The following is a 24,334-nucleotide window of genomic DNA, read 5'->3' on the forward strand; positions in this document are numbered from 1 at the left end:
ATACCTATACGATTGTCCCGCCCCGTTTTTCGAACGTCGCTACACAACTTGTATGAGGCGGGCGGCTCGTTAGAGAAGCGCTTGGAAAAGGAAAGCATTGAAAGACGCCGGTCGGGAGCTAAAACGCCACCCGGATGGTGACAGCGTTTCAAATTTCGACGTACTTGTCGCACTGCCACTCCCTGGCTAAAACACTTAAGGGTGTGGAAGAACGTGACCCGGAAAGGGTCATACCGGTGCACGGGGGTAACTCAGAACGCTCAGACTGTTATTTGTTTTACCCGGCAGCGGGTATAGTCGCAAGCAACGAGGGTCTCTGTGAATACTTGCTCCAAGTAAGAAAGAACGCGACCTTGCACGTACGGCTTATCTCGTGAAAGTTGCTTCACGTAGAAAAGCAGATGTTGTTAAATCTCTCGGCAGAGGTTATACGGGAGCTAATTAGGTGGCGTCTCGTTGAGCTGACAGTTAGTGGGGGAAGGAAGGCCGCCTTGTATACCCCCCCCCCCCGCCCGCCCGCCCGCCCGCAGAGCGGGCCATAATTCATCATTAGGATATCAGAGTCCAGGTGCAGATGAGAACCGATGGAGGCTGGCAGCCAGGCGAGTCGGGGCGCCCGAGGAAGAAAATCTTATCCCGCGGACAATTCCCAGGTCGCGGCCGCGGTAATTGAAATAATTTTGCCCCGGAACGTTGTTTAATCACTGACAATCACACAGGCCGGGGGTATTAAATTGAAGAACGGCAGAGTCTGATTACTTCTGCCACTTTCAACTGTCTCCCCCTTCCCGCCCCGCCCAGTTGTAACTTCCCTCACTGCGCGGGTGGGTATCTTAGAACGCCGGCCGTGACATCGGTGAATTCGTTGGACGGACTCCCCGGGAGTAAATTCCCAGTTACCGACAGGCCGCCCGGCGAACCGACGGCGCCCGATCCCGTTAAAAAAAGAAAGAAAGAAAAAAAAGCCGGCCTTGAGACGCAACAAATCATTTGTCTGTTATTAACCCCGAGCCTGTAATTATGCAGATTAGCATAGATTTTCCCGGGGTGCCTGCGAGCGAGATCCCGGGGTTGTTCTCGGCGTGGCAGGCGGACGAGGGAATGGCCACGCATTACTGAACTTGCCACATTCATCATGTTGACTGATGGCACGGCGAGTCGCTCCCCGGGTCCCGGTGGTTAATGTAGTGGGTAATTAACTGTCATTTGCCTAGTAATAGGCCGATGATCAATGGTTTGCGAGGAAACAAATTCTAATCCGGCAGCTGATGAATGCACGGCGAGTGGCGGGAGGGACGGCGAAGACGGAGATCGGGGGGAGGGGGACGCCGCGGCTGGAATCGGAAAGGACGAGCGGGACTCGACCGCTCCTCGCAATGCCGAACGCCGTCCGAGGAGTTTTCGCACCCCTCCTCGGGCGCTTTGAATTTACCTCCTTTTCGACCCCCGTATTATTACCGCATAACTCAAAACGCACCCGTTTTATCCGCGTGTCTGTGTTTGAAAAACATTCTGGGGAAAGAAGTACTATGGTGCCGTTTCCCTGGATCGAAATGATCACATGTACCTGAAATAGGACATAGTACGCGTCCGTTTTAGACACAGGATATCGGAAAAATGGAACAGCTCTGTTGGCGACAATGAGGCTGCCTGGATCTTATATCCCAAGTAAGATGATGGGCAAATTTTCAAACAAATTTGCCGTTGCAACGTTAGTTTCGGCATTTGCGTCTATGCGCACTCGTCACCCTTGTAAAGGCAAACCTTTTGTTTCAATTTTGAAGGGTAAATACATTGCATTTGAAGCCTTGACTGGTATTTTCTCCAATCTTTTGGAAAAGCGTGGAAAGCTGAAAATTCACCCAGAAGACAAGGTCAAATTTCAAGGTGGCAAGACCACCCAAAAATGGTCACAATACCGCACGAGCTTATTTGGCCAAAGCTGAAACAATCCATCTGGCGTGACACCGCGCGTGCATTCGCCAAAGGAGACCAGCGCCCGGCGGACCCCGATCGGGTAAAGCCGCGCGGAAGAATTTAATTGGTACGTGGGTTCTTTTGCTCCACTCATCAAATAGGTACCACTGAGCCGTACCGGGCCGTGACGCGCCGCCAACGCCTTCCGACCGACGACAGGAGGTACTGAGCACAGACCGCATCGATAGCCTTTCATATTCGGATTGGCGCAAAGCGAGAATTTGAATTTGGGGGCCTTTAAATATACATGCTGTCCCGTCAGCCGTGGATATGAAGTGTATGTCAAACCCGCTCTTGCACATTGTCATCCCCCTAACAGGCGGCTGTTAGAATAAGAGACGAGGCCTATTTATTTCTTCGCAATTCGAACGCGGAGTTAAAGGTATCGAACGGCGGGCTGGGGCTCCTCGGCCTCTAAGCCGTCATCCTCCGATTGCGCGCCAGCCTACGCCTTTGAATTCGTTACGAGCAAAAGCGCCCTTAATTCGCCTTCTCCCCCGAGAGCCATTAGCGTCCGGGACGTCAACTGGCACGGCCGCCGAAGGACGGAAGGGCGGCGGCGGGTACGCGTCTCCCCTCCCGCCGCCTTGAAGCCCCTTGGCCGCACCCGATCCGCCGCCGGAAAAAAAAAAAAAAAATACGGGCCCGTTCCAGAAGCAAAGGCGTGCGCTGTCCCCGGAAGCCAGCAGCGGCCCCAAGGCGACCGTGAATCATTTAAGGCGGCGCTTAATGTAGCGCATAGGTAGCAAATGAATTATGCAGCAAACAAGTGGATGAGAAGCAGCCGGGAGGTCTGTTTGGGAACCTGGGGGGTCTTAGGGCCCCCGCCCCCAATAAGCACATCCATCACCGACGCAAGAAAAATGCTGCTCACGGGCTGGAAAACATTATCGAAGATTGAATGTTTCTGCTGCTGTCGAAGCTTAAAATGATGGCTTTAAAAAAAAGAATCAAATTAGAACTTTAATCCTAACCTCTTTTTTTTTTTTGAGGGCAGTTTTTCCCAAAGGAAATAAGGCAATAGAAGTAATCATTTCCGGGGTCAAACTGCCGCCGTCCTAAAACTTTTAGGGCCGTTTATCCGATGTAATATTTTTATAAATTCTTCAAGTGTCAAAATAAACACGTTAACTGCTGACGAGTCCAAGGACCTCATCTCATCTACCGGGAGGAAGGGGGAACGTGCGGGAATTAGGAGTACGCCTTCATTTCCGACAGAAGCGTTTGACGTCCCGATCGTGTCATCGGCAATCGCGTTCTTTTCAGCTGATTGATCCTTTCTTTTTTTCTATTCGGCGTTATAAAGCTCTAAAAACGGGATCCGGAGGTCGACGGTCATTTGCCAAATGTGTTTGTGGACACGGATGTGTTTGCGCGTAGCGCGGTAATTCTCAAAGTTTGCGATTATCGGAATAATCGCAGCATTGTCGCAACTACAAATCAGATTAAGGCTATTCAAGATGCAAGTGCACTCCAATCCCATGCATTCCAGTGAAGCTTGAAGCATCTGTAGTTCAATCGTACCGTATTTGACGGCGTTGAACATTTCTGTGCATAGAAAGAACAAATAGAATGGCATTTTTTTTCTTGCTCCTGTTTCAATGAGATGCAGTAATATGCCCGACCCGAAATATCCCAAAATAGAGGCGTTCAATGAGACTTCTGATCCTTGCGTCCCAAAAGCACGGTAAATCGCGTAAAGCTCCGAAGACCCGCGCTTGTAGTGAACGCGCCTTTCGGGGCTGTTTTTTTTTTTTTTTTGAAAACACGGGCCATTTCAACCGGGTAAAAAGTGGGAGAAGCGCACGCCCCGGAGGCGGCGACGACGGAGGAATGGCCTCCAACGGAGCAGAGGCGTCGCTCTTGGCCTTTTCCAACATAGATAAAGCGGAAGCCATCGTATCGAGCCGTTTGTTTTCCTCCGAATCTGACCTCCGAGCACCGTTTCCTTCGTTATCGATTGCGACCGACTTTTTAAAGGGGCCAATTCCAGGACCGGACGGCGCAAAGTAAAGGGCGAAAGGGAGCGGCGTTCGGACGCGGAGCCCCCGACGCCGATACCTTCCATCGTTTACAACGGCGGGGCCTCGAGAGCGCGCTACTCGCAAATGATCGGGGTTAGCGCGAGACGAGGACATTGGCCCCCGCGGAGTAAGCGGCGTCTCGCCGCGACTGTCGTACGGCGCGATACAAAGCGGCGCCGTTAGGCTCCGGCGCACGTGCTCATTATCTGGCGCCGAATCTATCATATCTGGCTCTTTCTTGTTTTCCTTTTTTAGATCAATTACCCTTCTTTGTGAGGAGAGAAGTCATCGTTTGCCACGAGCGCCTCTCGGCGGGAAAAGGAAAGACGAGATAACGTATCTAAATTTAGAGGGCTCAAAGGAGGAGGCGTAATTCTTTGAATTAAGCGGGTCCTAATCCGGGGAAGAGGCCTTCTCCGTTTTGGGCGCGTTGCATCGTCTGAAGGCGCGTGGACAGCGGCCCTCCATTCCGCGGGTAGTCGCGAGGCCGCCATCTATCCGCTTCCCGCGCCTCCGGGAAACATACTTTGCCAAGGTTAATAAACAAGCCTGCATATCCCGAGATCATTTATCAGTCTCTTACGGACTCCGAGAGCGGCGCGCCGTTTTATCATTTTAACAACGAGTGCCCCAAGAAGTCTGCTTAATAGCTTATTTTCTTCCATGATTTCCTTATCGGAGCCTTTTCTCCCTTGTAGCCCGCTCTAGGTCGCTGTGTCGTAACAGCCCTGAATCGCTAACGAACACTCCCGTTAAAGTCCCTGGAGCGGGCAGAGAAATAATAGGGTCCTCCCCGGGCGGCGGCGGACGCCGCGTCCCGTCTATTTCGGCCCCGCGTTTGCTTTGTTTTGCGCTTCGGCCGACCCCGATCCGGCTTTTTTGGCCCCGTCCCTCTACCGGTCCTTATGGGCGGGGTTTTGGCACTCTGGCTTTTGCCGCCTGTCAAACGAACACAAGAAAAGCCGCGTCGCGTTGAAAACGTCGAGTCCCTTCATTTTGCAGACCTTCAAACAATTATTAACCCGGTGCGCTCTGTATGCGGCAATTCCTATTCCGCTTTAGCCCAAACACCACAGTATTTCTTTAAACAATTTCATGATGTCATGACTGGGTGTTTTTATCCGGAAAAAAATATGACAAAAATGGTTACTCGGGGTTGGGGGGGGGTCATTCATGGCATCTCTATTCATTTGACCTAATTCAATCTCAAAAATGTATTTTTATGACTCTTAAGAGCTACGATATTCAATCCCAGGTACTGATTTATGAATTAAAAAAAAAAAAAGTCAGGTCAGATAAGTAAAAGAGGTTCCGAAAACGGCTTGCACCGAATGATTTCATGGGGTGTTGTCACAGAACGCTCCGTCTTAACTTTGTATTAGTGGAAGCGTTGTCAAAAACACATTCCAGTTAGAGCTCCGTCACGACCCCGCATTTAAAGCGCGGCGCTCGAAAATTCCGTCCCCACTCTGATGACGACCCTGAACAAAATTAGTCAGATAGAAAATAGATCATCGTAAAACTCTAATATATGCAGCGTCAGTCTACAAATGTGAAGACGTGCGCTTATAGCTTTTTTTTTTTGGGGGGGGGTTCTTTCAACATTTTGAAGTTTAGTCATGGAAAAAGACTTCCTCACTGGACTTTCGCTTTCGCAGTTAGTCGCCGCCATTGAACCTCCGCCGTACGTCTTCCGGAATAAGGGCCGCGAAAGAGCCAAACATAGACGTAGCCAAAGCCGTTTGCGGCCCGTCTGGGAAGCGCGCAAACTCGCACGCTTGTAGACGCTGACGTTAGTGTTGGATGTGGCGCAGGTTGTTTGGCGTGACGGGGAACTGCGCCGCCTGCAGTAAGCTAATTCCGGCCTTCGAGATGGTCATGAGAGCCAAAGAGAACGTCTACCACCTGGACTGCTTCGCGTGCCAGCTCTGCAATCAAAGGTGAGTGATGGAACAGGCGGCCAAACGGCTGCTCGGGGAAGAGGCGCGGAGGCTGACTTAGCCCGCCGCCGATAGTCGAACGCGGGGAGATTTAGCACTCTGGCAAGTGACCCCATATACGATCTGGAACCGCGTTAGGTACGAAGCCGTTGTCGAGAACGCAGCCATCAAAAATGTTAGAGCTCAGTTGCAAAATTAGGTAGAGCAGAGGCATTGGCGAGGAATGGCACACGCCCGCTCGCGTGATGACTAAGCCGTCGTGTCACGTTCAACTTTGACATGTTGTCACCATCCGGGTGAAATTTCAGCCCCCTAGTGACTTTTTCAAACGCTTTCCCTTCGTGCCTTTGATGTAAAGATCAAAGCACTGTGCAAAATACCGCACGAGGCTAAATAATTGATTGTCAAAGAACGGGAGAAAAAGAAAGGTCATTGGTTTCTTCAAAAAGCGATTGCCGTATTTGCGAGGGAAGACCTCCATTCTGTTCCGGCCTAATGACGCGGTATATATCGCATAGGGCGCGTCCGCATAGGGCGCAGCCGAGTTTGCGTCGGCAAAGGCGCTAAGAAGGCGCGATCCCAACGGAAGAAGATGACTCCCCGCGCGGCGCATACTAAAAGGCGGGGGACCCGGTTCCGCGCAATTAGCACCGGGTTATTGTCTTGCCACTTCAGCCGGCTGCACCAGACAGCCTCTGCTAATAGAAGAAGTCAGCTAATCTTCATCAGCTAGACCCGGGCAGGCCCACTCCGCTCGCCCGCATTAAAAGCCACTTAGGCGCAGGCAAATCTTTCTTTTTACATTAAGGCGGCTGACCAACTGTTGAATCAAATTGACGTTTGCGTGTTTCGCAGGCGCCGTTTAGATGCCCATCACAAGTTTTGCCGGAGTCTGGCCGCGGTTTATGGTGTGGCGCCGGATTTAATTGAAGCCGTTCGTCAGCTTTGACTTTTTCTTTTCCAGTTTGTTGCTAGCGATTTGCAGCCGGCAAATGCTATTTTTGACCAAAAATATTTAGACACGCTTTTTACCTACGCGTTGAGAAATTCTGTTAGATTTACTGGAATTCAGCTTGCCCCCCCCCACATTTGAATAATGGCTTTTACGGACAGGTTTTTGGGGGGTTTATTTTTTTCAGCATTTCACACAAACTAATTGAGACGTCGACAGGATCATTCAAAACAACTTTCTGGGAGTGGTGCGATTTATTCATTTACCTCTGAAACTGCATTCATAGTTGTACCTCTAGGCATCTCCGATTCTCCATCATTGAAAACGGTAATCTCGCAAGGCTCCGACTCATGGTCGTTGTTTGTGTTGTCTTTGTAGAGGGAAAGGCATTGAGGTTAGACGCTCAACGATTACTAGATTGACCTTCAGCAAATTGCGCTGGGCTCTCCGGGGATCTCCCTTTCCCCCAATACTTTATGTTTGGGATGGTGAGAAAATGTCTGGCATACCGATCCCGCCGCTCGCCTTGCTCATTGGCATCGGCTCCGTGCCCTCTCATTTCCCGGCCTCAAACAAACAGCAAAGTACGCCCCCGCCACGCCCCCCTCCCCTCCCCTTCCCTCCCATTGACCCGTTCCCTCGACAGGCCCTTCAATAAAGCAATCTAATCCATCTCGCAAATGGCCCGGAGATTTCTCTGTGGAACGTCGTCAGAAAATGTGAAATCTGATAAACAGAGCAGGCGATCGGCGGGTCGGCAGGGGTCAGGCGGTGTAATTATCCGTGGCTCCTCCAGGTCAGCCGCAGCGCAAATTGCCGTTTGAAGGTTGAATTGCTACAATCACGTATGAACATCCAGCCCGCTCCCCCCGCCCCCGCAGACTGCATTTATCAAGCCGCGTCTTCCGTTGGAAGTGGAACGCAAGAAGCCAGTGATTATTCTGATTCCATCACTTTAGGACTCTAATAGTCATCGCCGCGCTCAGCTATTAGAGGCCTCGCTTAAGCCATGGGCCAATTAGCGCAAGGGAGCGAGTGACCGTGACCTTTGTTCTTTGTCGCCATCACTGTCAAATTGACAGCCATCTATGTATTGCGGTGAAGGCAAAGCAATGAAGAGCGCGATAAATGGAAAAGCCTCACCGGTTATCTTACGCGTGCATCTGCCTGACCGCCCCCCCCCCCCCACTCCGAGCACGACTTTGAAATGTTATCGAGCAAAGGGGAGCCGCAGCCCCCCTGTCGGCGGTCCGTCAGTGAAAATATAGGATTCTACATCAGCCCCGATTCCTCGCGTCTGCACCCGGTGCGGCCTCACTCCTTTAAAGCAAACATAAATCTAGCGTCGCGACCTTCCCGATCGCGGGGCCCGTTATTCTCCCGACCCGAGCGGCGGGGAGGAAGCCGGAGCCGAAAGGAACGCGCCGCCGCTTCCGAAAAGAGGTGTTGGGAATAAGGAAGGAGATATGAGCCTCCATCCGGCAAGCGGTTAGCCGCAGATCAGCCGCGGGGGACAGCTAATCGATGAGGCTGTCGTCCGGCCTCATCATCTAGCCGGCGCTGGCCCAATTTCTCCCTGATGAGCTGGAGGCCACGGTCTGGGGAGGCCGGAGGAAGGTTGGAGCAGGATGGGTGACAGCGCAGGCGAAGGTCAGTGCTGATAAGGGGCTCGCTTGTGGGGGAGTGGGGGCCTCGGAATGAGAGGCTGACGCCAATTGGGTTCGGCGCGGCAAAGCTCAGCCGCGGGTGCCTTGTATGTCATGAGTCAGGCTTGTTAGACGGGGGCCTAATAGGCAATAAGGGACACAGTTGTCACTTTGTGTATGAGAACTGCGAGCCTCGTGCGGGGAGGACTACTCGGAGAGCCGGGTCGGCTTCGCGCGTCCTGATCCGGTAGATGCGCACTCGTTAATAGTTACGACGATTCTGCCCCGGAACGACGAGAGGCGCGACTAACCGTTTGGCGACCTCGGAAAGACCCGGCGGGACTGCGTCGGACATGTCGTAACCGAGGCTGATTTAGGAGAGGCGGGGCATCCGTAGAAAATACACAGGCGGAAAATAGTTCGTCAAAACCGGAATACGGCAGCCGTCCCTCGACTTTTCAGTTCCCTCCCCCCGGTGTGTCAGGAATGAACCCCGACGCTCCAACGGAGATAGGACCCCAAACGGACGGGAGGCTCGCAGAATCTTTGAACAAAGTTTAATTCATTACTTAATTAATTATTTAATTATAATTTAATAAGCGCGTGCGCAGTGTGGAAAATACACAAAAAGCAATGTACAACAGAAAATCAGACCCAAAATGCGGAGTAGAGCGACACAAAACCGTCGACGCGGAAAATACACGCCAAACGGGCGGGAGGGAGCGGACCATCGACGAAAACAGGAAGGTACAACCAACATACTACGGTAGCATACAAGTTGTAGGAAAACCGGCAGGAACAAAAGGGCCGGAAACACACGGGCGGCGAAGAATAACCCGCCGTCGTTCTCTTGCTCCGCCCCTTCGTGACGGCTAGTCAATGCAGAAGCGCGTGATCGGTAACGCCAAATTGTTGACGACGCTCGGAGGACTTTCTTGCCCCGGTGGCTTTCGGAGAAGGGCCTGTGCCCACGTCGCAGGATGATCGGCCAAGAAAATTTAGAGTCCATCAACTTGCCCTCGGGAAAATGTCGGTAGTCAACCTGATTATTGGCATGCGTCCATCCCGCATTCAGTTTAATGCAAGAAAAGCGCGCTTCGCCGTCCTGATGACGCCTGACCCGCCGGGAAGCGGGAAAAGCAAAGATTTTCAAGGCAAATTCTCTGATGGTCCAGAGGCGCGGTCCCATTCATGAGGCTGAGTATTTGGAACGCTAAGGACGTGTGGCGCCGCTCCCTTTTTCTCCCGTTTCCTCATTTGAGTGGAAAGCGACTACTCTAGTTAACGCGCGCCTCCGGGGCATATAGCTGGCATCGCAATGCATCTTTTAAGTGTGCGCCTGCGGAAGCCCCCCCCCACCCCCCCACCTACGACAAGAGGTCTCTAAAGACTCATTAGTCACACTCACCTCTCGGTAAAGAAAGCGAAAGGGAGGGATGAAGACAGCGTCAGAGGACGATGACTGCATGCGCGGTAAGCGCCTGTATGACTCCGATCCATAATACGAATACAAGCAGGCGCAGGATTGTATTAATGATGCCGAGGGACTCTTTTAATGGGCCTCATTAGTAAAAGCGGATAATACGGCCAGCAAACGGCTGGCTATTTGATCCCTTTTTATTGGATTTTCAACTTTCAATGAAATAATCGCGCCCGTCATAAATTCTCTACAGCTTTTCCATAGTGTAAAGGCTAACGCGTAGTTGCCACGGTTGCCGTTAGCAACCGTAATTTCCTGCTATTTATATTTCAAGTTGCACTAACAACAGATTGCTTTCCAAACCTGACCGTGTATAGAAAGTACACTCGGCTATTGTTTGTTCTAGAAACTGGAAATAGTCGGGGGCGGTAAAACGGCCTTTATTAGACACGCCTGTGATGGGCCCCAGTGTAATATCCTCATCAAAATTGGCGCACAGATGTCACATATGCTGTTGACATTTCACCGAGCAGAAACAATTTGTCTGTGTGAAATAGGGGCTAGGAAACGAGCAGGGGGAGGTGAAAGGGGGGGGGACAATTCGACTGGAGTAGCGAAGGAGTGTAAAAAAAAAAACAGGCTGACATGAGGTCATTATAGGAGTGGACACAGTGTAAGCAGAAAAATAATAGACTTTCTCGTGTTTATTTTCAAGTGGCAATATGTAGAAATTTGACCTCAACCGGGAAGTAAACTGCCGCGCGTCGGTATGGTGTGCCGGTATGGTGTGCGGTAAAAACAAATTGCCCAAGACGGCGCACCCCTCATACGTAACGCATTAGACTCTGGAGTAAGCCGGCCTCCCGCGGACGTCTCCAACGTCCAAAATACAGCCGCTCGCCTCTGAACCGGAGCGCGGAAGAGGGAGCGCACGACTCGTAGCCTGGCCCGCCGTCGCCTGCCTGTGCACTTGCGAGATCATTTAAGATTCCGCAATTTCGATCTTTAAGGCGCTCCAGTCGTTCACTGGCGCCCGGCACCTTAGAGCAGCTAACCAGTACTTCTGGGGTAAACCGTACGTGTGAAAAGCGCTTGCCTATATGGCGTTTCCCGACAATTTCCGAGCTTCACAGAATGTTTTCCCGAGCAATTATAATGCCTTCCTTGGAGCGTGCCTTTTGCCTTCTTTCCCAAAACGCACCGGTCTCACCTTTTACCGCCTATCTGTTAATTGGTCCCAAACGGATGTAACAAATCATGCTCTCAATCTGCCCTCGGGCGCCGAATAAACACAACGAGCATGTCGGGTACGCATGCCATCACGCAGCTCGCGGCTATGAATCGTGTTTTCCGAGCATCCGTCGAAAGTCAAACGAGAGGAGAAACCGCCACCCCCGTACCCTCCGGTAAACAGGGGCACCGTCGACGGCCGACCTCGTCCGACCCGAAGGGTGACGAGCGAGACAAGCGAGACTCTCGTTGGGCATCATCTCCGCTTGGCGCGGCACAGAAAGGTCAAAAAACACCGCGGGCCCCCGCTCGCGAGGATGCGATGTGAAGGGGGTTCGATGGGAACCGAACAAAGACGCACCCCGAAACCCACCGCGCTTTCTCGAAGTTGTTCAATTTGCGGCCGAAGGGGTTTTATCCCCCAAAGGCGAGCCGGCGCCGCAGCCTTGCCGGCCTACAGGTTGGGTGTCAATGACGCGCTTCTGCCTTCTCCTCTCGTGTCGCGCAGGTTTTGCGTGGGAGACAAGTTCTTCCTGAAGAACAACATGATCCTGTGCCAGACGGACTACGAAGAGGGACTGATGAAGGAGGGCTATGCCCCCCAAGTGCGCTGACCCTCATGAGAGGGGGTCGGGGGGGCAGGGGGGCAAAAGCAAGAGGAAGGAGTGGGAGAAGACCGACGGAAAGCTCGCAATCACGCAGGAAAAGCACTACGGCTTCCCGTCCGGCTCCTGTCCCCCACGTGTACATAAGGAAACCCCATCCGGAAGGCCGGGTACTCAACTGTACAGCATAGCCATAGAGACTGCCACGCAGCAGGCGGCGCCCCCCCCAAAGCGGACTTTTTCTTTGTTTGTCCTCCTGGCAAACGAAAAGGGCCCAAAGCAAGTTGTTGGACAGTATTTCCATGCCTCGGGGTCACCTTTTAGGACAAGGACTGCACGCTCCAACTACTTGAATCTAAAGTACGCAGAGGTATTGTCAATCAGTGTATCTTTGGGATAAACACCTTTTTACCGGATGTTGTCGAGTGTAAACAGAGGAGCTTCAAAAAAATAATTTAATTCTTGTGCGGGTGCGCGAGCGGGTCTATCGCTCTTCGTTCGCTTTTCTCATGCGGTCTTGGTTCGGTCTTTGGAGTCTGGCCACGGTCAACCTCGACATCAAGCTATGTGACATTTTTCAAAGTAATCATTTTTACTGACAATATGATTGATGTGCAAAATTCCTGGATGGCGGGCGGTGTGTTCATTGTACTTTTTATAACCTTAGCTAAATAGCAGAACTTGACAAACTTTCTACTTGTGGAATACCGGGGTTCGGTCCTCCTCGTTTTAATCGTCGGCCAGTGGTCGTCGAACGGGGAGGGGCGAGCGCAGTAATGCCCAAGGGCCGAAATCCCGATGCCATGTCAGGGTCGAACTGGACGAGGGTGAATCTTTGAAACGTCGGCGGTCGCCAACCGAACGCTCCGCCCTCCAACAACGTGAAAAACCGAAACCTCCTTGAGGTGCGCAGCCGGCGAAAACGAATCGAAGTTGGAATTTAACCGCCAATGACAATATTGATAAAAGTGACAAGGCCTTATGAACCTGACCGCCGCTGGTTTTCGAAGCGGGAGAGAGCCGGTCGGCGCTGCGAACTGGACTAAATTGAGATTTTTTGGGGGAGGCTTAGTTTTCTCCAGCCATCGCGCCTCACACAAGGAAAAATCACCGGACGAGACCTTTGAGCAACGTCTTGATTCCCTTCCCAAAATGTTTACCTATCGACGAAAGCGAACGATTTCATTCATTCATCGCCAGACCGATAAAAATGGATCCTTGGCGCCGAAAGCAGTCATTGGGAGTGGACGCGTTGTATTCCCGACTACTTCTCTCGGTATTCAAGCGCCAGGTTTGGGATGGTCTTTTTGAGGGGAATAGAGTTAGGGGTCGGGCGGGGGTGTATTTATTCAAGCGTACGGAGAAGCCGACGGCGGCTGCCGCCGCGGTGCGGCCCTTCCCTCTGACTGGCGTATTTATTTAAGCAGTTCTGAATTTGGTGCGTTCAGCACGCCCATACTTGAATACCATCCACGGCGGATGCGCGACTCATCATCTCGACCCGTCTAGCTTGCGCTCGCCGTTCAATCTCGACTTCGGAACGCCCTCTGTAAAATGTATTTCAAAAAAGAAAAAAAGTATTTCCTTTTGCCTGCCTATTGTACAATTCTTTCTTTTTATGTGTCATCCAGCATGAGATGTTTATTTTTAGGACAACGCTTGTAAATACTGTAATTGTAATAATTTCAAGCACAAATGTAATACAGTTTTATTGTGTTACGCAGAGTTTAGTGTCTTTTCTTCTGCCGTTTGGTAGGGGGCAAAATAAACAACTGACGGGAGAAATTCCTATCTGAAGATGGGTTTCCACTGGGAGCCATTTACAAGGCGCGGCGTTTGCCGGAGCTGCTAAGGTTAAGCATCTAGCTCAAGGGCGCAGCATTAGATGCAAACCAGCCATCAGACAAAAAAAGCCACTTTTCTCTGTCTATTACCCTAACCGACGGAGCATGTTGCGGCTTATGATATATGACTGATTTCAAGTGCAATAATTTCCTCGGTTTGTTGTCTCTGCTGCTTCGGGGTTGGGGGGGGGGGGGGCTGCAGATATCTCGAAGTAAAGAACCGCTACAAAACGCCGTGTTTTATCCACGCAAGAAGTTTGAAAGTGCAACAATTGAGATAATTGTATCAGGGCCCTTGGTAGGTGAATAATGTGTAACACTACTCATTCGAATGCATTTGAATTTTTTGGAAAACCTGAGTGGGTCGGTATCCGCAAATCTAATCCTATGCATTTCAATGCCATATATGATGCCGGAGCGGTACAGTTTGGTTTTGTTTTCGTGGAGAGCAAATTAATTGAAGTCATTTATTGCTAATTTGTGTTTAATAAATAAAAGATGGGTGGCACAACAGTCTGCTGTAAGTATTTCCCCCCTTGTATTTCGGAAAGGGCGAGATCTTTGCGACACTCCCGCCGAACGCTCACGCTTCATTCCTGCGCTGCTCAATAAGCTTGGAGTTAAGAGGAGCGCTGGCCACCAGCGTCATCGCACGCTGCATAAGAGAAAAAAGAAGAACGGCCACGCGAGTACTTCGCACGGCAGCCATTCTTGTCGCCGGCAAGGAAACGCTGGCGAGTTCAACATTGTTGTTTGTTTCTTTAGATTGCAAAAAAAAGAAAAAAAAGGATGCTCAGACTTTGTTCTAACGCTTCTGCTTATCCGTTTCTTTCTTTCAGATGTAAAAAGGAAGCGAAAAATAAAAAGGTATCCGCTATTTCCGCGCCATTACGCGTCGAGCGCGGAAGCCGAGGAAAGGCTTCATTTCTACTTTGCCGTCAGCGGCCTTCAAGATGGAGTCGAGCCGCCTCCTCGCGCGGGTGGGTTATTTCGACTAATTACCTGGATTTCAATTTGGAATCGTCTGGAATGCGGAGGTAAAACATTTGGATTCAAGTTATTGCCCTAATTAGCAAGGTGCTTCCAAAGTGCCCCGTGTCGTTTTGGCGAAAGCCACGCTTCCCTCACATTACAGAGGATAATATCCAGCCCAATTAAGCTAATTGAATTTCCTTATCCGGAGACACGGGGAAAAAAAGGGAGAGCGTCTTTGATTAGGCTCAAGCTGTTGAAAGTCCTTTAGTAGATGAAAACACTCCAGTCGATGGGAGATTACAGCCAAGCCAAATTAAAAGAAAGTGCGCCAACCGCGGGGAGGATTCGCACTAATGGCGGACACGCGTCATGCGTTATTTTGCCCGGCCCGTTCCCGAGTCAGACGTCGCCCCCGGCCCCCCTCCCCTTCTCCGAATCCTAACGCTGATAGCCCGCCATCATTAGGGCCGCCTTGTCTCTCGCCACGGCCGTTTACCAGACGCGCCGTTGAATAAAGGAGGGCTTTGTGGCAGAACCGCGCACGCTCACTTTGTCATGTATGTTTGCCCCCCCCCCCGCAGATAAATGGAACGGCGCCGCCGTGTTGTTTGGTCGCACCAAGTGATTTATGGCCCTACCTTTTTTCGCGCTCCAAAACACGGCAAAGACAATCCAAAACGTAGTCCCGCGTGTATTCTACAGCTTTCCCCATGCAACGTTCTTCCCGCTCGTCTGTTCCAGTGACATCTTTGAAGGGTTTGATCGCGCGAGGGAGAGTTCCGCCGCCGCCCCCTTTCCCAAGGTGGCATGACCGGGCCGTCCTCCCAAAACTCCTCCCGTCCGCTCGGGGTGCAAGCAAAGCGCGGAGAAGCTCTGGAGAGCTGCGCCGGGTCGCCCGGGGCCGGAGAAAAAGCCCACGCCCCCCACGCCCCCCACGTCCCCCACGTCCCCGTCCGCGGCCGTTAGGAGCGTTTAGAAAAAGCATCGGCTGCCAGGCTGTGTATCGTTAGCGTCTCGGTGCCTGCGTTAATGCTGACCCCGGAGTTAGCGCCGCTCTCCTTTGCCAAACGGCTCCAGGGGCAAAAATAATGATCTTTACAGACATGCCAATGCTATCTGGACCAGATAACGCCGCTTTAATGACTCCTTATCCTTTGGCCCTTTCAAGGAGACGGGCGCCCCGGCAAATAAATTCCAGTTGTTGGGTCATTAGCTCTTTATTACGGTGATAATGGATTTGGTATTTTCGGGTCGGATTTGAGTGCAAGACCCCGGCGTACTTGATCCTTTCAACGATTAGACAGCTCCCAAGAAGGCCGCGCGCTACCGGGGTCAATGGAATAACGATTTCTTCGGAGATGAAATAAAAATAGGACGGACTTGGTTCGCCTGTTTCGATTTTAATCGTACGCTGTAGCTCACGAGCCGCGCCGACTATCAAACTCGCGGGAACAACGGAATGACGTCCGTCGGACCGGACTGAAAGCTAGCGCGCGGACCCCGCTCGGAAAGGCCCCGAGCCCGAAGCGGACCGGGGACCTGGATCCGAAAATCTTGTCAGTCGGGTCACGTATCTCAGGGGGAGAGCTTTCCTGCTAATTCCGTCGGTGGCTTGCGCTTCCGTCGTTAACCCGCGCGCTTTCATTTGAGGGTAATCCTCTGTGATATTTGCATTTGTTCTATTGTTTAAACCTTTCATAATCATGCAAATACCCGGGCGATAACATCGGGGATTAGTGAAGGTTAGGGCAATTAAAACCGTTAATATGGAGTGGCGACCCCACCCGGCAGAATGTCGACAATCGGGACGGGACGGACGTCGGCGAGGTGCCGGTTGCGCGCCTCGCCTTTAATTGGCGAATCCGACCCCGTCGACCCATCCGCTATCGGGATTCGTTGCGGCGTACTTTTGAAGCGCCGGCGTAACTCCCGCCGGATGCCCGTTGACGACCCCGGCCGGAGGTCGGGCGCGCGAGGAAAATCACAGCGATCGGCCCTCCTACGCAAACGCTCACCTGCCCGGCAAAAGCCATTTCAAGTATCACAAATAGGGTTAAACGGGTCCTGGGGTTTTCCACGCACGCCATAGTTTGCAGGTAGACGCACAAGAGAATTTCCCGGCCCAGACATAGCCGGTGTTTTGGAGATCCTGCCCGAGACGCCGGCTGACCCGGACCGCTAATGAACGGCGCTAATCTAGCCCTATGCCCCCGGCCCACATAAAGCGCCAGCCCATAAAGATTCAATTGCATGGGTGGGCAGGCACTCCGGAGACACAACTCTTCAAACGCAAACGATTAAAAAGTCCATTTTGTATAATGTCTCCTTTAAGGGCCAGTGTCTTCATCGCAAACATGGCTTCAAGCTGTTTACTGCCGCTCCCGATCCCAGTTTACGCTCGGAAGAAACTCGCCCGTGAGCTCGATGCTGACATTTCATTGGATAGCCTTGAAATCCTTCAACAACTTTTTAGTTCCGGGACACCCTCAAAAGGCTGAGGACGAGAAATGTCGCGCTGCGTGCTCTGGCCGCCGCCAAGTCAACGTTTCAAACGCTCGCTTCGTTAATTACGCGGAAGAACGGGTTCAGTGATCCGAATCAAACTTGGAGCCGGTCTTGCCGTTTTGGAAACGGAGGAGGCTTGGGGGTCTTGTGTTTTTTAGTAACGGAGACCCGCGTCGTTTTGTTTGTTTTCCTCCCGCTCGGCCGTCGCTACGGCGATGCCGCCCTCCCGCCCTTCGCGGCCGTCGACCCCGCGTGTTTATGAAGCGCTCTTTCCGTATGACCTGATCTCAAACAAATTGGAAAGATGATTGTTATCGGCGGGGGGTATAGGAGCCGCCTTATTCCCGACAATAACCTTCAGAAAACCTTTCAGGATGAAAAAGGCGGGCCGGATTATCGAAAAGGCAATTTTCCCACCCGGCTCGTTTGGTTAGATGCAATGAAACGGCGGGGAAATGCTGGAAGAGACTCAAAAGGCCACTGTGCCTCTTTGCACCCCTCTCCGGAGGACGAGTGTAATCAAACGGGGCAGATGGAGGATCTGAACAACTCTCGGTATCGGCATCAAGGAACGCAGAAAACGCGGGGAGCCCAAGGGCTTCCGCCGGGGCGCGAACCTTTCGGCTAGCGCGCTCATTTTAATTCGGAGAATGTCATTATGCAAAGGAGGAACTTTCGTCGGTTCCGCTTCCTTGTCCTATCCATTTAAAACAGGGGTCGCCGACCTTTGGGAAAGCGAGAGCTACTTCCTTGCGATTTCATTGCGATTGCCGTTTGGAATTTGAGTTTTATCGTGGTCTTGGTTCCCGGGCGAAAGCGGCCTTGTGGGATCAAGCTGAAGGCAACAGAGCACCACCGTGAGGGCATTGCATACATCAAGGGAGTTTGATTAAATTGACCGTTTCGGACTGTGAAATTAAAGTGGCAATTATGGGGAAAAACACCCGGGGAAAGAAAGTCATGACACTCAGTTATAAGGTGAAAAATAGAACATTGCCGTATGCAGCGATCCATCGCTATATCGTGGTTCAAGTTTCACTGATTTTTCCCCCCAAATCGAAAAAAACATATCCTGTTATACCCTTTCCTCGGTTAACAGCAATAAACGAGGCTTTACTGTAGTGTGGCATTTTGTAGTGTGCTAATTGTCAATTAGAATAATTGGCTTGAACTTTTCCAACAGATAAATATCGACATGGCGGGTTGAAATATAGTGAAATGGTAAACTTACTGAACTTGAAATGTGTCTGCGCTGTCCTCGCGACTCGTGTCCCTTGTGTTGCTAGAAGGTCAGCGAACAGTCCGCACTCCTTCTCTTGCTTTGTGGAGTTCTTGCAGCAGTTACGCGTTCGCGCGGTAACTGTGGCAGAAAGGAAAATAATACATTTACTACTTACGAATGTCAAAAACCTACGCTAACGTTAGCAGTAGGCTAATGTCGAGCACAGCTAGGAAACAGTCAATGAGCTAACAACCTTTAAACGCTTCAAAAATAACTTCGCTGCACGTAATGCTAAACAAAAATACTTACAAAGACAATGCCTTCCTAAAGTTCGGACGTTTTCCAGTCCACAAAAGCATACCGGGCAATTTCACGTCCATTCATTCGGTTGTTTTTTTTTCCCCCGCCGAAACAGACGTCAAAGATCGTCTGTGAAAGAGCACCCACTCTGCTCCTCTACTCCCTCTGCCGTTCACAAACGCTCTTTGCCAAAGATGTCTCACTTACTCATTTTAACCGCGACTCTTTCTAGTTTATGAACAACGATTATCAACTTATTAGTATTTTAACTGTTGATGAAGTCTACTTTGACGGATGACTTGAACCAAAGGCATCAGGCATCGGACGGAATCAGTTGCGTGGAGTCGCTACCGGCGGCTTTTGTTATGCGGGGTCGTACCACGTTGCTTTGGTGAAAAGAAGCGAGCGGACGGAACCGAGGTCCGAGTCCGTCTGCGTTCACAAACGGCTAGAAAAAGTTGCGCCCGGGATAGACAAACGATTCTCGGTTTCTTCGCTTTCCGTTTGAAACTGTCATCTGGCCGGAAGTCGGGGGAGAGCGCTCGGACGCGAGCGCCGGAGGAGCGAAACCCTCGGCGAACATAAAGCTCCCCTCCTCCCGCGTGAAGCGAGAACAATTAGAAAGCCCGGCGAACACAAGGTCACGCTCTCCCTCCCGACGGGCTCCCGCGCAACATCACACAACAGCCGTAGCTCCGGTCATTAGCTGGCCGCGCACGTCTCACCCCGCCGAGCGAGCCCCCGCTGCCGACTCGCTGCCGACCCGCTGCCGACTCGGGGTTATTAAGGAGGCTGTAGTCTAAGGTGACGCTAACAACAAGGGTGCGCTCCGCCAAGGCGCGGAGCACGGCGTAATTGCGCGGCGGAAGAGCACAGGGGTTGGCTTGATAAGGACGCCGGGCCTCCGTCCTAATGGCTCCTCCGGAGACTCTCTGGCGGGCGGGAGCGCCCGCCGCCAACCCGCCGCCAATCCGCCGCCAATCCGCCGCCGACCAACCGACAACGCGGGGGGATCTTGACGGGGCCGCGGCCCCGCCGTAATTACTGTTCGCCGTCCCGTTCCGGAAGCCCGCGCCGCTGATTCTCCGCCGAGCTGGAGCTCCGGCCTCCAAGCCTTCGAGGCGAGTTCCTTCGGAAAGGCGCCAATAGAACAAAAGCCGTCCGCTTGTTTGCCTGAAAGCCTCGGTCGCTGGTTTCGAATAGCGCATCTTATGCTTGCGTTGAAATACGCATAATGAAAAAATCAACCACGCTGTGTTAAGAGCACGCGCCGCACGATATTTTGCGCGTACATTTAAAATTGCATTTTTGTGACTCTTTGGGTTTGGCCTGCTCTATTAAAACTCGATGGCGACGTTGCATCTGGTCAGCGACCTTGACGTCCCCGCGCCTTCGTCGGCGAGATAATCCTGCATTGGTAAAGTCCCAAAAGACCCCTCCACCGCGCCGGCGCCATTTGAAAGAAGGCGCCCGCGTCGAAAAAGGCGCGGCGGCGCAACGGACTCCGGTTGGGATACGTGGGCAGAGCGGGAGGGGAAGAACAATCTCCGGAGCCGCTCCGCGCCGTCTTTGCGTTTGTGTTTGAAGACGGAACGGAGCGGTTGAGCGGGAGGGTCTCCGGGGAGCCGCCGGGCCAAAGCCGTCGCCGGAGGCGCTACCCGAGGCCGCGCCGAGCGCTACTGAGGCGTCGGGACTTACCTGGGACCCGCCTGCGGGGACAAGAAAGAAACCCAAACAGCCGGCATGAATAATACATTTTGCGCGGGGAGCTACTGCTTAACAATAACCCTGTGCGGGGGGGGAATGGAGGGAGGGAGGGGGGGGTGCTCTACTCTCATTAGTTTCTTACACCCGACCACCGGCACAAGTCCACGTTAGCCACCGCGAGACGTTAGAGGCGATCATCGGGCCCAAATTTTCCCGGGCAGGATCGGTCCGAGCGCGCAACCGGGTCCGCCACTTTCCTGAAAGTTGCAAACTTTGACATGTCGTCGCAATCCGAGTGACACGCTTCTTTCAAGGCTTTCCTTGGATGCTTCCGACGATCGTCCATCCTGAACAAAAGGCGAATTGGCCCCAAGGGTTAATTCGGAGTCGGCGCCGCAGTCTTTGGAGGGCCGAGCCGAGGCCGGGAAAAACGGACCGCGTTTACCCGAAATAACGAGGAAACGGAAGCGTCTTTTTTGAAGGGGAAATTCCCCGGGGCAATTTGGGACCCGTCAGCTGATAAGCTGGCTTTTATTTGGGCGAATAAAAAACGTGTCAGATTTATCTATTATTAACACGGCTTCTTATAATGGGCCGGCCAAAACGGGTCCGGATGATTAGCAGTTAATTAGCCACCCTGCAGGTTATTGATTATCCTCCCGCAGAACTCATTAACTCCCAAGTGTGTCTGAAAGGAACGGTTGGAGTTGACTTCAAGATGCCGCCCGCAGATGCTTTTTTTGTTGGTTTTTTTTGAACGGGATTGTGAGCTGCTGGTAAATTGCGCGCGGGGCTTCGATGACTTGCCTCGGACGCAATTCAAGGCAAAGGCCAAGGCTTCCTCGTAGTTCTTGGCAAACGTAATCGGCACGTTTGAAAATCGAGGGACTTTTGTATTCTCGATTTCGTTTGGCGGGACCTGAAAAGCTGGAGCTATTTCGTTTGGAAAAAAAAGCCAAGACAACGACATCGTCCTATTTAGCCCGTCGGCACGAAGCCGTCGGCCGCCGGTCCGGTTGTAATGGAAGGTGCGCCGTCATTGGCCGCCGCGGTGAGCAGGGGCGGTGAAGCGGGAAGCGAGGGGAACTCCAAAAAGGATGTTGGGGAAAAAAGGAGCGGCAAGCCAAAAGGACACGGGCACGCGACGGGTCGGGGCGAAAACGACGACCGAGCCCGCGCCAACTCCGACTTCCGGGAAAGGCAAAAGGGCCGGAGGGGAACAAAAGGCCCGAGGAGCTGATGGCAGCTACGCGCGGTCCGGTAAAGAGCCGGCAAAACGCGGCGGAGCCACTTCCCCAGCCCACGCCAAGGGAGCGGAGAGGCAAATATGACAAGCGGCCCGCTTCCTGGCTCCCACTCTCCCGCTCTCCCACGCCCACGCCTTTCCTTTCAGCCCTCCGACAAGCCTTAATTGACGGGAATAAAAAGCGCTTTACTCCAAAGGTCGGGCTACTTTGCGACGTCAAGATGATCTAGCGGTCCTACCTGGAGAGAATTCCGAAGCTTAAGTTAGAGCGCTAAAATATTAAAAGAAGAAATTGCCGTCCCCGGTGAGGAATGGCGGGCGGGCGGGCGCCTGATGAAAAATGGAGAACGCGCAAGTGTCTCTCCCAGGTGGACTTTTCTACATTTATTAATTGATCTGACGGCAGGATCTGGTCCTCCATTATGGCTCGCTTTAATGAAGGAGATACGGCGCGCCTTTTTTAATGAACAAACGCCTATATCGTTTTTTGGTCGATTCCGCTCGGTAATTTACAATTAGGCTGTCCTTGTTATCTGAAATAAAAAAAAAAAAAGGTCATTAAGTCAGAAATTGGGCTTTTGTGTTAGCGATGGTGATTAGTAATGACAGTCCATTCAGGGGAAGAATTATCAGAAAATTATTCTTATGAAAGGGGGAAAAAAAAAAAAAACAGGGGCCTTCCGCGCGACCTCTGCTCCCCCGCCGCGGCGGGCGGGCGGACTGTAAATGATCCCCAAGACGAGCCAAAGACGGGACAAACGGGCGGCGGGAAAAATACTCGGAACGCCGGTTGCGAGGAGCGCAAAGCTTTTCAATTACGGCGCCGGAGAGCTTCAATCCGTCAAATCGAAATCGCTGACGGTAACCGCCCCGACGACCGCCGTCCCGAGGGCGCTCGGCCGGCATCGCAAGCGCGGGGGCAGTTACGCCGTTAAGCGGGCGCCGGGCCGTTTTGACGCGCGGTTACGATAAAATCCCAAATCGGAGCTCCCTCCTCTGCGCTCCAGTTAGGAGGCGAGACCAACCGGAAGGAGAACTCCAAATACGGACGGTGTCGGGCGCCCGGATTGGCCTCCCCTTAACCCGGATTGGCCTTTAAATGGCGGTGAAACGCTTGGCTTGCCTCTACTTCGGCAGAAACGGGACACAACGCAGACGAGCGGCCGCCCAAAGCGGCCTTCACGGTAATTTGATCCCACTGTTTGCGGGTTTCGCCGTTCCGGATTGACGGCGGTCACCTTGGCGCGCGGCGAGACGCGTCGGCCGCGGCGCCGTATCAAAACCAGCCGGGCCTCCCTTTTTTCATTTTTGCCCGAGCGAGGAGGAGAATGCGGCTAAAAGCCGGCGGCGCTCGCGCGTGCTAATGAAGCGGCGAGCGCTTAACGCGTGACGTTGAGCGGGGTGTTTTTGCAGCGCTTTGAAAGGAAAGAAGAGCGGCGTGGTGGGGATATGCAGAGGAATGTTCGCAGCAAAGCTAATGAAGTTAATTGCTTGAGCTGAGGCGCTTTTATGAGCTGCACCTGGTCCATAAATGATTCCTAATGAGCAAGCCACCCGGTTGACTTTTAAAATGCCTCCCTCTAGCGGCGGCTCCCCGGCAGATGGCAAAACTGCTTTTTTTCCCTTGGATACATAAGTCCAAGTTGCGCTCGCCCGTTGGTATTTTCTCATTACGCCCTGACCGATTTCGTTGCAAAACTGTTTTTTTTTTTTCCTTGGATACGTAGACAAGTGCAAGTTCCGCTTGCCCGTTGGTATTTTCTCATTACGCCCTGACCGATTTGGCAACTTGGTGGAAAAGTCACCTTTCTCACTTTTACTTACTGACGAGCCAATGCGCGTTTCGACATCGGCGGGCTTGATCGAGGGGGACAAAAAGCCCCCTCGGAAGGTATGGGACGCGCTGCTTCGCCCCCGACTGACGTTTGCTTTAGAAGTAGCATTAAAGTACGATCGATAGCTCCCGGGCTCCCTCTGCGGTCGTAAAGTGTAATTTACTTTGAAGACGTAGCGGTAAATACCCATCCAGGGTGGCAAATGTGCATTTGGCAACTCGCTCAGCTTTTTTCTTTTTGATGGAACAAAAGGTAATGACCGCGCTCGTACGTCTGCCCGTTCATCCGGATCACAAATGGATTGAATTTCCTCCAAAGACGCTAAAGGCCGCCGCTTTTTAAGCCGGCTGACCGAGGCCGCGGGAATCCCAACGTCTGAAAACGCGCCGCGGCCGCGACAAAACTTTCGCCGCGGTTCTCTCAAAACTACGGATCGGCAACGTTCCCATTGGCGTAACCCTCGAGTCGATCGTTGTTTTCGGCACCCGAGCGTGCGAAGGAAAGCGCCGACCAAAGATCAGACGGGCCGCGGAATGCAGCGGGGCCGGCCCGGGCTTGCCCCTTTGCGACCCGCCGCCCATGACGTGCCATTTGAAAGAAATCATTCTGCCGTCCTTTGCAGCGTATTTGCATTCGCAGTAAGCAAAGTCCTACAATGACTTTGTACAGAAAAATAAGACTTTGCACTTTTGCAAGAGTCAGTAAATGACGAATCCCTTCTCATTCCTCGTTCTTCCCAAAAAAACAACAACCCAGAGCCGGAGGTGCGGACACGGAACAAAAGCGGGGGCGGGAGAGCGGGACCGGAGAAACCGGTTCTACCCGTTTTCGGATAGATTTGACTCCGCGCCCTCTCCCCGTCAGTTTGGCCGTTCCGTCGCTTCTTCGGGTTCGGCGGGCACAATA

The 24,334-nt window shown here is 52.4% G+C and overlaps 2 protein-coding genes across 15 annotated transcripts in view; one reads left to right on the forward strand and one right to left on the reverse strand.

The window, feature by feature from the left end:
- lmo3 (LIM domain only 3) overlaps positions 1-13,513 on the forward strand; it is a 29,381-nt gene extending 15,868 nt beyond the window's left edge. For both annotated transcript variants that reach the window (XM_088406202.1, XM_088406201.1), the window contains exons 3-4: positions 5,816-5,941; positions 11,698-13,513. In XM_088406202.1, coding sequence (XP_088262328.1) covers positions 5,816-5,941; positions 11,698-11,803 — 232 coding nt within the window. In that variant the 3' untranslated portion in view covers positions 11,804-13,513. The remainder of the gene's footprint in view (positions 1-5,815; positions 5,942-11,697) is intronic.
- The window catches only part of arhgef39 (Rho guanine nucleotide exchange factor 39), an 85,742-nt gene extending 66,758 nt beyond the window's left edge, over positions 1-18,984 (reverse strand). For 3 of the 13 annotated variants that reach the window (XR_015864162.1, XM_088406217.1, XM_088406216.1), the window contains exons 1-2: positions 18,650-18,974; positions 18,350-18,478 (exon numbers count right to left, since the gene is read on the reverse strand). The gene's annotated coding sequence lies outside the window, so the exon portion shown is untranslated. Of the gene's footprint in view, positions 1-18,349; positions 18,479-18,649 lie in introns of all 13 variants that reach the window. The other 10 variants (XR_015864163.1, XR_015864166.1, XR_015864161.1 and 7 more) reach the window with 10 other exon arrangements.
- Between the last annotated feature and the right edge of the window lie 5,350 nt (positions 18,985-24,334).

This window comes from Hippichthys cyanospilos, chromosome 22 (assembly GCF_059441005.1).
Source record: "Hippichthys cyanospilos isolate Australia breed blue-spotted pipefish chromosome 22, RoL_Hcya_1.0, whole genome shotgun sequence".
Classification (NCBI taxonomy): domain Eukaryota; kingdom Metazoa; phylum Chordata; class Actinopteri; order Syngnathiformes; family Syngnathidae; genus Hippichthys; species Hippichthys cyanospilos.